Source organism: Macaca fascicularis, chromosome 9 (genome assembly GCF_037993035.2).
Source record: "Macaca fascicularis isolate 582-1 chromosome 9, T2T-MFA8v1.1".
Taxonomy (NCBI): Eukaryota; Metazoa; Chordata; class Mammalia; order Primates; family Cercopithecidae; genus Macaca; species Macaca fascicularis.
In genome coordinates, this window is record NC_088383.1 from 21,725,556 (window position 1) to 21,740,707 (window position 15,152).

At 35.4% G+C, this 15,152-nt stretch overlaps 1 protein-coding gene and 1 long non-coding RNA gene across 12 annotated transcripts in view; one reads left to right on the top strand and one right to left on the bottom strand.

Moving 5' to 3' along the window:
- Positions 1–15,152, bottom strand: part of NEBL (nebulette) — a 377,590-nt gene that overhangs the window by 111,869 nt on the left and 250,569 nt on the right. For 5 of the 11 annotated variants that reach the window (XM_045399651.3, XM_015455630.4, XM_015455628.4 and 2 more), the window contains exons 1-2: positions 1,836–2,020; positions 1,666–1,737 (exon numbers count right to left, since the gene is read on the bottom strand). The exons of 2 other annotated variants lie outside the window; for them this stretch is intronic. In XM_045399651.3, the coding sequence (XP_045255586.2) occupies positions 1,666–1,737; positions 1,836–1,916 (153 nt within the window). In that variant the 5' untranslated portion in view covers positions 1,917–2,020. Of the gene's footprint in view, positions 1–1,665; positions 1,738–1,835; positions 2,021–15,152 lie in introns of those variants that run through there. 4 more of the 11 variants (XM_065520396.2, XM_074001157.1, XM_065520393.2 and 1 more) reach the window with 1 other exon arrangement.
- LOC141407655 (uncharacterized) lies at positions 757–9,152 on the top strand. The gene is made up of 2 exons (XR_012417522.1): positions 757–960; positions 7,573–9,152. It is a non-coding gene; the product is annotated as an uncharacterized lncRNA (long non-coding RNA).

Sequence of the window (15,152 nt, forward strand, 5' to 3'; positions counted from 1 at the left end):
AGAGGTTAGGAACTTAGAGTTTTAGTAGGTAGCATTACTACTACTAATAGTAGCGTAATAATAATAAGGCAAAGAACGACATTTCATGGAAACCTACAGTGAGAGATAACTTGGCAGTGTAAGAGGGAGGCCTTTGTGTTCAAATATTACTGCCGCTGCTTAACTGTGTGACCCAGGCAAGGTACTGAACCTCTCTGTGCCTCTATCTCTTCACTTCAAAAATGAGAAACAGCATAGTGCCTACCTCACAAGCTGCAATCCCTGCACATAGTAGTCACTAAATCTTAACTGTTGCCAATATTGTTATTGTTGTCGTCATTTATTATTATTGCAATTTACAAAGAACTTTCACATACAGTAGCTAATGACTATTAAGTAATAGCACAAAGAAATACTTAATTTAAAGGGTAATTACATCACATGTCAAGTATATGGGAAAGGGTATGATTTCCACCACCATCCTTTATGCTTGTCTTCTGGTTTGTCAGAAAGAGCCAGTCATATCTAAACTGTGATTGGATGGATGTAAAAGTAAGTAACAGACAGAGTAGTTAATAACAGCTAACATTTGTGGAGTACTCACAATGTTCCAGATAGTTTATTCAGCATTTTAGATGCATTACCATTATTTAATCTTATTATAAATGTTACAGCTGAGGGATGGAGCCCAGCCAGGTTACATAACCTTTCCAAGGTTATTGTGGAGTCAACCCAGGCAGATTGACTTTGGAGGACGTGCCAGCCCATTGTCCTCCTGCCCAGGACTGACTTCCCTTTGAAAACAAACGTGCAAAACATTCTGATCATCTTGCTCATTATCAACAACAGAAACAACCAGTATTGTGCTCATCTCTCTAAATGAAGACACAGGCACATATTCACTCTACAGGAGTCACCCTTCCTCTGGACCAGCAATCCTCTTAGAACTGTTAATGAGGATCATCTAAATTCTCATTCCTGGTGAGCAACATTTTTCCTTGTACTTCTTGAATTCTAGCTTACATATTTAACATAAAACTATACGTTCAATCATTCAATATATTCTGGGATTCCCTTGAAGTGTAATATTGACCAATCCCAGTTACTAAAAAATGTCACAACAAAAATGCCCCTTGCACTAATATCCTTCTCTAATATCAGGGTTCTTAGCAAGCAGCTTGGTAATCCACAAATCCTGAATTGTAAATAGAAGTTATATGCATAGATATATATATATATATATATATGCATTTTCCTGTTCTGAAAGACAAGTCCATTCATTAGATTCTTCAGAATGTCCCAAAATGTTAAAAAATGACTACTCATTTAGATAGAGGGCCTCCCAAGACAAATTACATCATTACATTCATTTTAAAATCTTTGGGAGTTCTCAAATGGAATAAATACTGCAATTCAATGCCTTATGATTTCATGCCAGAGTGACAGCAAACCTCATAAGGGACAGGATTCTGGATTAAGAATGAGGAGACTTGCTCTAGCAGGAATTCTCTGTATAGGTGACCTTGGCGAAATCACTTAGAATTTCAGGACTTTGTTCCATGATCTGGAAAGTGACTGTGTTTTAAAAGGTGATTTCAGGGTTTCCCCCACAGCTCTATGCCTCTATAACATAATAATACCACAGGTGCAATGCAAAATAAGACAGAAAGTACTCCAGCCACTTACATCACTAATGAGTTGCGTGCATTTTCTGGCCAATTCCATGCTTAAGTCTTCAATAACAGGCTTATAGAAGACCTATATGAAAAAAAAAAAAAAGAAAGAAAGAGAACATTTTTCTCATCATCAATTTAGAGGAACAAATGCTGGTCATGAGTATGTGTTTTCTTACTCACCCGGTCTTCTTCATTTTCTTCTTCCCCTATTGTTTCTTCTTCAGTTTCATCTTTTACATCCTCAAATACAGGGACCCTCATTTTTACCCTTTAAAATAGTTATTTTTAAAATTTACTCATGTGGCGTCCTTTTTCGTACCACAGCGCCCTTGAGATGCTGATGTCTCTGGTGCTCTGTTCGAAACGCCCTTGCCCAAGCCTCAGCCCTATTTAGCCCACACTTCACTCCTTATCTCAGTGGTGTGTGAGTGAACAGAACAGGATCCCAGAGGTCTACCAGGCTGGCCTCACAAGTGGACATAACATATTCTTGGGCAAAACTTGATTTTATGAACTTTTAAAGTCAACATTTTTTCCACTGGTTAAGAAATCCAAAAGAGAAAATTTATTTATCTTTTACTAATTCTATTCATTCATAAAAGAGTGTAAAAAGGACTTAGAGATTCCACAAAAACTACTCAGCTCTAACACTCAAGATAGCACAGTCCAAAGCCTGTTATCTCAAAGACTCCTCATCTCTGTCTAAATAAAGCTTTCACTGGAATGTCGGACTTCTTTCTGACTTGGGGTAGAGAATCTGGATCATTCAAGCTCATTTTGTTAACCCAAATTATATGTTTTATCAGACACACCAGTACTTCTCACATCCTAAAAAATACCCACTTTATATTAGCTGATTAGAGGCTAGTTATTTATTATGAAAAGCCCTTTGAACCACTTCAAAGAATCTATTCTGAGTTAATGATGACTGTTAGTCTTATACTGGCGAGTATGGTATTGTATTAATTGTAAACATCATTAAACATGAGAAGTTGCAGTTAACACATGTTGATATATAATTTAACAATTCTAGAAACATCACTGTTTCAAAAATAATCATCATCATCTTTGAATTCTGCAATTCTACTCATCATGTCAATTTTTACAGATTCATTGGTGATGTGCATTATTACTCAATGGGTACCCCACATTCAGAAAAGTTTGGAAAAATAAACCATCACAATATTTATAATGTGGTATGTGTCCTTGGTTATGTAAAACCAAGGTTAAAAATACATTTTTCAAAACAAATATTTTAATGTCAATTCAGGCAATTCCAAGACTCTCTACAACTCACGATTTATTAATCTGGTTATTTAAATCCTAGGGGAAATTAATTTTACCAAGTCATAGCATATTAGCGTCGGGCATAAAAAAATACTCTACAAGGAATAGTAATACTGATGACAGAAAATACAAATTTATTAAAAATAATACATCATTCTAAGTAGCCAAGCATAACTCTTTTTCTCTTGATATCATATCTAGTTTTCAATGTGTTATTAAAAAAATGCCTTGGCCTTACCTAAACTGAAAACCCTAACAAGAAAAACATTCTACACAGTCATCGTGTACAAATTATTTCTGAAATTGTGTTTCATGAGGCAAAAGTTCCACAAAAGATTCTGGGGGAGAAGAGCAGGTTTCTTAAACAAATACGTTTGGGAAATCTGTACCCCAATCTCTGCCCCTGCCACTTAGAGATCTACAAGGCATACTGACACATTAGAAGTTCTGAGAAGACCTTCAACCAAAAAACCTACTTAGGCTTGCTTAACCTCCTTTTCCCCTGAACACAAAACCTATCTATCTCATCAAATCTAATCCAATTTAATCTAATCTACCTACCTACCTATCTTTCTATCTACCTATCACTTTTTTTTAATTATACCCACTACCCCAGAAAACTAACACTCCTCTGTGAAATATGACCTATTACTGAGGGAAATATTGCTCTATTCTGCTAAAATGTTGTGTTCTAGAAGGAGCTATTGGTCTTGAACTAGTTTTTGATAAAGGCTAAATTAATGGTATCACATATCCTGTTCACCAGCAAAGCACCAAAAAGAAATTGTCCCAAGCATGCTAAATTTGGAAACCACAACTCTAAGATTACAGCCATATCATGCTGGCCCAGTACAGTGGATTCCACAAGGACATTGCTTGTACATTTTATTTGTTCCATAAAAGGAAAGAATGTGTGGATTCTAATTATTTCCCTCAAGTCCTCCACTGGCCAGAAGATTATTCTAATATTCTATAGATCTATTACATTATCTTTATTGGGAAATAAAGAGGAGTAATTTCTGTAAACTTGTCTTGCAAATTTCTAGAAGTGTAGGGAGAAACTCTCGTCGAAACTGCCTGAGACACACCTTTTGGCTCATATTTGAGGAGATAGTACTGGTGTTGCTCAGGGTGACACCTATTCCCCAAGGTGAATTACATTCATCAGGCTTGCACTGCAGTTATTTCTCATTTCCCATCATGTAATACGTTCTTAAGGACTCTTCACTGTGCTGCAAGAAAATAAGCTGTTGAGATTTAATGCTCAAAGTTTTGAAAACAAAAACCAAACACCATGTGCAATGTGAACACAAATTTTCCATTTGAGATTCTAGAATCAGAATTTCAAGCAAAGGGATCCTTAAGAAATCAATATACCTAAAGCCCTCTCTTTCACAGATGACAAAATGAAGGCTATGAAAAATTATCTGTCTCATTTACAAACTATGAAGTACTAGGATCAGAACCTAACTAAAGACCTGTGTTCATTTGTTCAACAAATAAATGTTTTTATGCCAGGCACTGTGCTTGGTATTAGAGATATGATGGTGAATAAAACATCCTCATACTAAGATAGAGTAGGAAATAAAACACTCATCACTCAAGACTTGCCGTCATGAAGTCTTTAATGGATTGCTTGGCAAGCTAGAGACAACATTACTTTTGATTGAATGTATCTTTTTTCCTTTCACCTATAATATAAAATTCATGCAAAGTTTTCTCTAAAAAATGTTAAGCCCTGCACTTCATCACAGCAAAGTTTTCTTGTCAATAGCTCTAAAATATGACATGGAGAATAGGAAGAAAGTGTTCCTCATGGACAGCTATCATGTTTCAAAATCCCCTATCAACTTTTCCAAAAACCAAGCTATTTTAATAGATATTTTCACGTTGGGTTGCTGCAAAAGGAAAAAATCTCCGTAGCTGCTCATACCTTTTACTTATTGGGCACTTCTTTTATGCTGTTTACTTTTCTACTTTAGTACTCTACCCATGCCTTGATACAGAATGAAACCAAGATGCATCACTTATGGTGAGACTCTCAAAGTCCAGGTCTGGGTCTACCATGTCCTCTAGGGCAAATTACTTAACCCCTCACTACCTCTAATTCTTCATAAACAGAAAAACTGAGTTGCCAGAAGTTAATAAAAAGAAAGCGCCAGCTGGACGCAGTGGCGCACACCTGTAGTCCCAGCACTTTGGGAGGCTGAAGCGGGCGGATCACGAGGTCAGGAGTTTGAGACCAGCCTGCCCAACATGGTCAAACCCCGTCTCTACTAAAAATACAAAAATTAGCCAGGTGTGGTGGCATGCGCCTGTAATCTCAGCTACTCAGGAAGCTGAGGCAGGAGAATCACTTGAACCCGGGGGGGCGGAGGTTGCAGTGAGTCAAGATCGCGCCACTGCACTCCAGCCTAAGCGACAGAGAGAGACTCTCTCTCTAAAAAAAAAAGCACCTTAAAAATAGTGGAGCCCCTCACAAACACAAGCTTTATTTCAACCACCAATAAGGGTACACAGTGATGGGAAAAACACTTGGCATGAAAGGGTCTTCTCATTCTCTGTGCCATTAATATCCTTTTAAAGTTAAGAAGGGCCTTCTGCAACTAGACAGTTTAAAGATAAGAGCTCACTTGCATATTTATAATTCAGAAGTCCTCTGATCTTTTGATAGTTTGATGTTTACATGTAAGCAAATGTATTTCCTTAGCAACTGTCAGGTGGGTAATTCAAGTCTCTGGAGACACAGCCCTGCCAAGGGAACATATCCGTGCCACCATCTTGAGTTGTGCAGTGCACAACTGTCTTCACCTTCCCTGAGGTCACCTATAACAAGACTTTCTTGGTTTTTGACTAATGCTTCATACTTATGTCACTTTTTTCTTCTTTTTTTAATAATGATAGAACATGTGCTTTTCCCCAACATGGTGATACATGATTTAAAAATAAAAATTATAATAAACAATTGAAATAGATCCAGATTCAGTTCTGAGTGGGGGGGGAAAGTACAGAGATAAACTTTTTTCTTTTAACTTGAAAAATGAATTCAACATTTCTTATTAAAAAATATTCATCCTAAATGGTTAAGTGAGAGAAGAATTTGTTTGCCTGATTTGTTTCCCTGCCGTGATGGCTTTTCACACCCATTTTTTGTAAAGTATAGACAGTATCAAACTCCATACATATTGTTTTTCCTATACATATATACCTATGATAAAGCTTAATTTATAAATTAGAATAGTAATGACATGAAAAGACATTTCCCAAAAGAAGATATACAAATGGCTAACATATGAAAAAAATGCTCAATATCACTAATCATCAGATAAATGCAAACTAAAACCACAATAAGATACTGCCTTAATCGTCAGAATGGTTATTATTAAAAAGTCAAAAAACAATACATATTGGTGTGGATGTGGTGAAAAGGGAACACTTACTGCTGGTGGGAATGTAAATGAGTACAACCTCTACAGGAGACCATATGAAGGTTTTTTAAAGAACTAAAAGTAGAGCTACCATAGGATTCAGCAATCCCACTACCAGGTATCTACCCAAAGGAAAAGAAGTCCTTATATCAAAAAGATATCTGCATGCGTTATGTTTCTCACAGCACAATTCACAATGTCAAGCATATGGAACCAACCTAACTGGCCATCAACCAATGACTGCATAAAGAAAATGTGGTATGCATTCACCATGGAATACAACTCAGCCATAAAAAGAACAAAATAATGTCTTTTGTAGCAACTAGGATGGAGCTGGAGGCCATTATTCTAAGTGAAGTAACTCAGGAATGAAAAACCAAATACTGCATATTGTCTGTCACTTGTAAGTGGCAGCTAATCAGTATGCAAAGGCACATAGAGTACTGTAGAAGTCTCACACAGAGACTCAGAAGGGAGAAGGGTAAGGGATTAAAACCTACAGATTGGGAACAATTACACTACTCAAGTGACAAGTGCACTAAAATCTCAGACATCAACATAAAATTCATCCACGAAACCAAAAACCACTTGTACCCCAAAAACCATTGAAATAAAAGTAAATTTTAAGATGTCACAGTAAGAGATCAACTAGTAATAAAATAGAATAATTATAACAAAATGCTGTAATAAAGTTATGTGCATGCATTCTCTTTCTCTCTCAAAGCATCTTCTGATGTACTCACCTATTTTCAGATCTTAGTAACTGAAACCTCAGAAAGGAAAACCAGAGATAAGGGAGCATTACTGTAGCTATGTTCCTGGGAAGGCAATTGAGTACTGCCCACGAGATAGACCCTTTTTGCACCTATTTGTAAATGCATTTCAGTGTTCTTTACTACGCATTTATATGTGGTTCTTCAGAATCACCTATGAACCAACTGTAAGGTCTTACTGGTACCCTCATGTATTAATGAGTTATAAATCTTTGAAATGTGTTTATGTTTTATGAGAGTCGTGACTTTACCATTTAAAGAATTCTGTAATGATGCAAGTGATTTGATTATCCTCAATTCTTTAACATTCAGGAAAAATAGAAAGAAAAAAGGCATTATTGGAGAAAGCCCACCTCTCAATTGTGAAATTTAGCTGTAAAAATTTCTAGCATTTATTGATATCAGCTTTTGGTTTTGTTTTGTTTTCAGGTGGGATCTCATTTGACTATTGGCAAATGTCACATGTGTGCTTGTATATATGTACATTCACACATGCAACACACATACATGTAACAAGCAGAGTTAATTCACCACAGCTGCCGGTTCTTGCTCGAAAAGCATAAAAGGCTTCAGTAAATGCAATGACTTAATTACTTCTCACATCTGGAAAAACTTGAATACGAGAGTGGATTTATTGAAGAAGCTCTTTGCTTGGCTGTCAACACCATATCAAGAGCCAGAAAGAGAACGGGCTTGATCACTCTTGGCAATTCTTTAACCCATTCATAGATAGATGATCTACCAATTAATTCATAACATGTCCTGTTTATATGATTTATGAATTTTGTGAAAACACAGCAATGTAAATACTTTCCTAGTAATTTATGGAGAAAAGCTGTTTTTGTAATGTTTCCAAGAGGAAAAAAAGCATACATTAAAATGGGGAAATAATAAAGAAGTTTTCACTTTCAAGGAAACAAAGGAAAGGGTTTTGGGGGTTATAGAGCATATTGCGAACAACCATTAGAACTGTAACTTACACAAACACATGCAAAACTAGATGATATGGCACTTTTTGGAGAAAGTGTAATATAGTGCTCCTAAAAGGGAACAGGGGATTTATATGAGCTCATAGAAAGAAAATTTAGTAGAAACCAAGTGTATTAGTCCATTTTCACACTGCTATAAAAACAAACCCGAGACTGGGTAATTTATAAAGAAAAGAGGTTTAACTGACAGTTTCACATGACTGGAAGGCCTCAGGAAACATACAATCATAGCAGAAGGGGAAGCAGGCACTTCTTACATGGTGGCAGGCAAGAGAGAGCCAGCAAAAGCAGGGAAAACTGCCTTATAAAACCATCAGATCTCATGAGAACTCACTCACTATCACAAGAACAGCATGGGAGAAACTGCCCCCATGATCCAATCACCTCCCTCCCTCAACACGTGGGGATTACAATTGGAGCTGAAATTTGGGTGGGGACACAGAGCTAAACCACGTCACCAATAAACAACCAGATCTCCCCTAGAAAAGGATACTGAAACTGGAATTAGGCAAAATGATGATAAGGCATCCAAAGAGCAATTTGCAAAGACCCAGAAACAAGAGTTGAAAAAACCAAAAGTTCTATGTCACTGGAGCAATACAATAGGACAGAGATGAGGGAAGGAGAGGAGCTGAAGATCCTTCAGCCTCCAGGATGACAGGAGAGAGCTACATGAAGGAAATGTATTGAAATCACTTATCCTAACACAAAAAAACTGAAGTCAGTTTGAACCATGAACTCTTTGCAAATATAACAATTCCTACTCAATTTACTGTGGAAGCAGCACTACTACAGCTTCTCTATTCCTTTTATGTGCCTTGAACGTAATTTTTCCTTCTTCAGGTTATCATTAGCCCTTCAAAATACTCTTTGAATATCTGGACTTTATGAAAATTCCTAGTGAAGAAAGTGTTTCTAGATTTATGAGTTTTTGGAAGAAAAACATTTAAGGGAAATACGTTTGTATTATGTAGACCCTGAAGTAAATAAAATTTACGTTAAATGTGTTTATAATACAAATTTCACACTTTTACATTTCTACAATTACAGTTTTATTATTTAAATGCACCTCTTTTTTCTAATCCTTACTAAACAAGTGATGTCAATGTTCCTTCTCCAACCTTAAGCATCAAATTACTAACACCTATGTTCACTAAGGATTCCTTCTTCCTGAAATCATGATTTCATCTCACTTTAAGCCAGGGAAAACAATACTACTAATGCTCAAAAGTTTGGAACTTTTAAAACACTAATTTGTGAGCCTTATTCTAATTATTTCCATGGAGCTTTTCCATGTTTCACTCAAACTATAAGACAATATCAAAATAAAATTATAATTAAATATATCATTAAAACAGCTATGAAGTTAATGATGCTTTAAAATAACTGGTACCCTTTGAAGAGTGAGAACTAGTTTAACATATGTTGTGGGTGATTTCTCTCTGAGGACTTTATCTTCTTTATTATTTGTGTGAGGGTGTGTGTTGGGGGTGTGGGTGTGTCTATGTTCGTTCATTCATTCACTCATTTGTTATATGAAGATGGACACGAATGAATTATAACAAATATAATTCAACAAATTTTATTTGTTAATAAGTTCACAAATGTTTCTTGTGTGCATTCTATGGGCCAGGCAACATGTTAATCTCTTCAATCGATTAATGAAACCAACAAAAATCCTTAACTGTCTCTCCTATTTCAATCATACATTCATTTATCAAATATCTATGAGTATCTACTTCATACTATGCACTACAGTGAGATATTTTTATATTTATATGAGACATTTTATACTTTTTCCTACTAGGTCTTTAAAATCCTGTGTATTTTAACTTCACAGTTACAGCACAACTCAATTCCAACTAGCGACATTTTAAGTGCTCAATAGTCAGATGTAAATAGCAGTGACCATGTTAGACAGTATAGTTCTATAGTAATGCTATAAGACTGGAAATCATTAGCTATTTTTCAATTTGATCATATATACCTTAAGCATGAAAAAAATTTAAAATTAAATTTAAGATAATGATCTCAGGGTCTTAATAAGCAAGCAATAAAATCTACAATCTGATTTTAATTTCCAGACCTGTCTAAATAAGTCTTCAGTGTGGAAATGTATTTAAGGGTTTAAATTTTTATTATAAATAATGAATTAATTTTTAAAATTATGTTTTAATTAAGTTCACCAAAGGTATATTTTCAAAATGCTATCTTGTTTCATTAATGAAAAGATGTAAAGTCCCACTAGTTTTCAGGATATTCACCCTCTAATTTTCTGCCTAATAAATAATTATATGACTGAATAATAAATATTCATTCTATAATTCTCTAAATAGCAAAAAGTCCAAATAGTGAAATATATTCCATCGATACTCCCATTTTTAACTCATATAACTGAATTTAAGCAAACCATTCATTCATCACCTTGGCTAGATAAGTCCTTTTAAACAATATTGTGAAGTAATGTCACCAAGAAGTATATGAGATTTTAATAAAGAGGTTGATGTCTCATGAAAAGAACCGAAGTTTCACTGAAATGAGATTTTTCTATTTTAAAAGAAACTTTACATTTTTCAAGTATTCAACAGAAAAGATCTCGATCAGTGAGGAAAAACAGTATTTCTGACTTCTATTCACCTCTCACCTTGACAGAGCCAGCACAATTGGTACTTGAAAACTGCTAGAATCTTGAATAATATCCAAATGCAATGAAGCGCTTCAAATCTAAAAATGCTATTATGCAGAATGATATTCAAGGTCTTAAATTTTATTTGTGCTAAACCTCACCCAAGCTATGCTGACATTTTTGGGGAAAGAGGAACTCTATATAAAAATAATGGGAGGCAGCCATGAAGTCTTCAAAGTTATTGAACTCTCTACTGACCTATACTAGGTACCAAGAGAAGGTACCAAAGGATGATCACTGCATGCCAAGCACTGTGCTGTGAGCTTTACATACAGTATCCCATGTGATCCTCAGACACCCATTTCACAGATGAGGTCACTAGGATTTAGACTGATAACTTGCCCAAGCTCTCACAGTAAGAGATTCATACCTAGGTCTTACTGCTTCCATTTATGTGAAACCTACTAGACCACAGGGCAGTAGAATCTTGAATGGATGCTTTTTATTTATTTCTGGTAGTGATATTATTTTCTCTCAACTCCTTCAACTTCCAACTTCAAAGGAATTGTCATCACAGATGGCTACATAAAGGAAGAGTAGTCCTTGTGGTATGGAGACAATTGGGTCCCTGTGATCAGTGAAAACAAACCCCCATGGGCATTAGAAGCAACAGGAAAAGCAGGCAATAATGAAAGCATTATGGGAATCCTTGATCTAGCAGGAACCTAATTTGAGGAACTTTTCCTGCTTTTCATTCATTAAATGGCACATTTATGAGCAGTAGTGAGCTGGTAAATGTTTAACAATCAGCTCTCTCTGGGTTTATATTTTTTAATTAAGAAATAAATTTTTAATTAAAAAACAAAAGCTCTGCTCTGCAGCATAATCATGGAGTTGGGAAGAGACGAACACAATCTGCTCTGGTAAGCTGATAGGAGCCAGTGCCACACAGCACTGTGAGTAACAACAAAAGCCTATATCTAATGTTAAATGGACCAAGAAATGCCAATCAACTGAGGCTAATCTTCCAAATTTTTAAATGGGCATTTCAAGGTATACAGTTATGTCCTGCTGCTATTCTGTTCCTTACCTGCATGTTGATGAATTCATTCTAAATGGTAAGATTTCAAACTTACTTGTGCTACACTTTTTCTACTGATCACCAGACTCTGATAAAATCTGTGTTTATGGCACTCTTTTTAATTTTTAATTTTTTATGTACACGATAGGTGTATATATTTATGGGGTACATGAAATGTTTTGATCCAGGCATACAATGCGTAATAATCACATCATGGAGAATGGGGTATCCATCCCCTCAAGTATTTATCCTTTGAGTTACAAACAATCCAACTACACTCTTTGCATTATTTTAAAAAATACAATTAAGTTATTATTGACAGTCACCCTGTTGCTATCAAATAGTAGGTTTCGTTCATTCTATTTTTTTTGTACCCTTTAACAGTTCCTACCTCCCCACCACCACCCTCACTACCCTTCCCAGTCTCTGGTAACCGTCCTTCTACTCCGTATGTCCATGAGCTCAATTATTTTGATTTTTAGATTCTACAAATAAGTGAGAACATGCAATATTTGTCTTTCCGGGTGGCACTCTTAATAATTTAGATGCCTCTAAGATATTGTACACACAAATGAAGCAAATGAAATGGAAAATACTTTTAAGAGGCAGATTTTCTTGTACCCAAATAGAGCCTGCCTTTTCTACACAGCTGTCTTCACACCGAAAAGGATTAAAACTTAAAATTTTCGTTAAGGAGGATCTAACACGTAAAAATTTAGAATATAGTAAATGTTAATTCAAAATAGTATTATAGTAGTGACTGTTATACTATACAGTCTCTGATTTGCAAAAAGCTAATGAAGATAATTTACAGACTAACTCAACAATTCTCTCAACTGGACTAGAATATTAGGAGCAATCACCACAAAATATTGGAACAATAATATATATAAAAGAAATAGAGAATTGCCAGAGGAAACAACTTATATAATGGTTTTAAGTCTTAAAATAAGGAACCAAGTACAGCCCTGATCCAAAGCACATATAGTGATATTTCTGCAGAAAAAAAAAAGTGTTTTATAGAATTATGATAATACCTGTCTAGTATCAAAGCTTAATTAAAATAGTGAATAAACATATTCTTTGTATTTCACTGTGCATCAGCAAAAATATCTCCTTTTCAGCAAACTTTACACTTAGGTAAAAATTTTGACATAAAAAAGATCCTCAGGGTAGGACTGTAGTTTAAAAAGTTGAATTTTTTGGGCAGTTTGTCATGGAAAGTCTTAAAGCAGCTTCTCTGTGCTTTTCAGATGGATAGATTTAGAAGAAATGAATTGAGGACACACTTTTTAAAAACTATCTATATAGTTAAGCAAAACTGTCATTTTCAGCTCAAGGTTCATACAAAAGCAATATTTCTTTTATATATGTTGTCATGGCTCTGACAATTCTTTATAGTATTTATCTGCCATGATTTTACAAAGATTATAACTAACTCATGAGCTATTTAATCATGTAGCTTCTGCGTAAGTTCCATAATTATGTTATACTCAAAAACTAAAACACATGCATCAGATGTCATGAGGTTGTAGTCCACAATGACTGATGGCAGAACTGTATTCTATTTTTTGGCCTGGCAAAAACACTACAACTGACCAGACAAGCACGACTAAGGACAGAAGAGATTTGAAGGCAGCTAAACCCTCACTGCATGAACCATAGTCAGAGAGACACTGTTTGAAAAGGAGCAAGCATTGGAAGTGCCACATGTGGTGTGGGCAGTGGAAAGCATGCCACACAGAAGGCGTCCTAAGACCTACCTTCAAAATCCCTACACTGTAAAAAATTAGACCGATCTTCCTAGTTCTAAGATTGTATGATTACCAAATTTATCTACCTATCTACTAATCACCAGGGTACAAGGAATTCAAAGACAAAAACCTTATCTATTAACAAATTCTTTTGTCAAACCACTTTTTGGTTTGGTGTTTTTTGTTGTTTGTTTTGGCCAAAGGGGGACAGAAGTAACCTAAGATAAAGAGTAGGCACTGGCCAGGTACGGTGGCTCATGCCTGTAGTTCCAGCACTTTGGGAGGTCAGGGTGGGAGGATGGCTTCAGCCCAGGAGTTCAAGACCAGCCTGGGCAACACAGCAAGACCCTGTCTCTAAAACAGAAAAACTAGCTGGCTGTGGTGTTGTGAGCTTGTAGTTCCAGCTACTTGGAAGACTGAGGTGGGAGGACTGCTTGAGCCTGGGAAGTGGAGGCTGCAGTGAGCTGTAATTGTGTCCTGCACTCCAGCCTGGGCGACAGAGCAAGATCCTGTCCCAAAAAATAAAAACAAAATATAAAGAGTAAGCACTGCAGTAAATCCTTTACATATCTTATCTCATAAAACACTCACAAACTCTCTGGAAAGTAAATACTATCAGGATCCCCAAACTGAAGTTCAAAGGTAGCATGAACAAAACTTAAAACAAGATTTTCTATGTTGATGTATATACCTGTTGTGAGCATTCAGCACTGTGAAAATGGCTGAAACCCACATTTTAAAGCTCTCTTTGTATTATTATTACACTTCAGAAACTAACCAGGTATGCTTGAATGGCCAATAAAGTATAGGACATTCATAAAACCTATTCCTATATACATCAAAATATCTTTAACTGTTCTAAAACCATAGTCTTCAAACAACTACAAGGACATTCTCATAGTCTAGTTTTAAAACTAGAGCATTTAAATCAAGCATGTATAAATAAGAAAGTATAAGTGGATTTTATATGTACATAAAATAGGGACGTATTCCCAAGGCATGGGAAATCATCAGTGATGTAGCTATCCTTAGTGTATTCACGACTATGCGTTCCAAAATCAATATAAACATAATCAGTGGGAAATTAAATTCTGATAGAGCCAAGAGTATGACTTTGAAAAGCTTTTAAGCATTTATCTCCACAATGATCTCATGAGGAGTTCAAGCTTGCTTTTCAAGCAACAACACCGTCAAGCCTCTAAAAAGCAGATATTTATCATAGCATTCAATCTGTTGCAAAAATTTCTTGGCAGTTTGACTCAATAGAAGAAAAGTAAGCTTTCGTGTTATCGCAAATGGGGAAAGAAATTGTTATCTTAAACACACCTTTATCTCCCAATTTAATTAACATTCTCCCTCTTAAGGTTATAATAATAACTTTTCTTATTCTTCACACTAAAACTATTTTAGTTTTTCTGCAAATATGAATGTCAATGCAAAAAACATGAAAATTACTTTTAAAAATAAACTAGAATTATTTTTTAGATTATTTATATTTCTTTTATATATGTTGTCATGAACTGTATTTTATATTGCTTCTGTTTTATATTTTCAGTTGT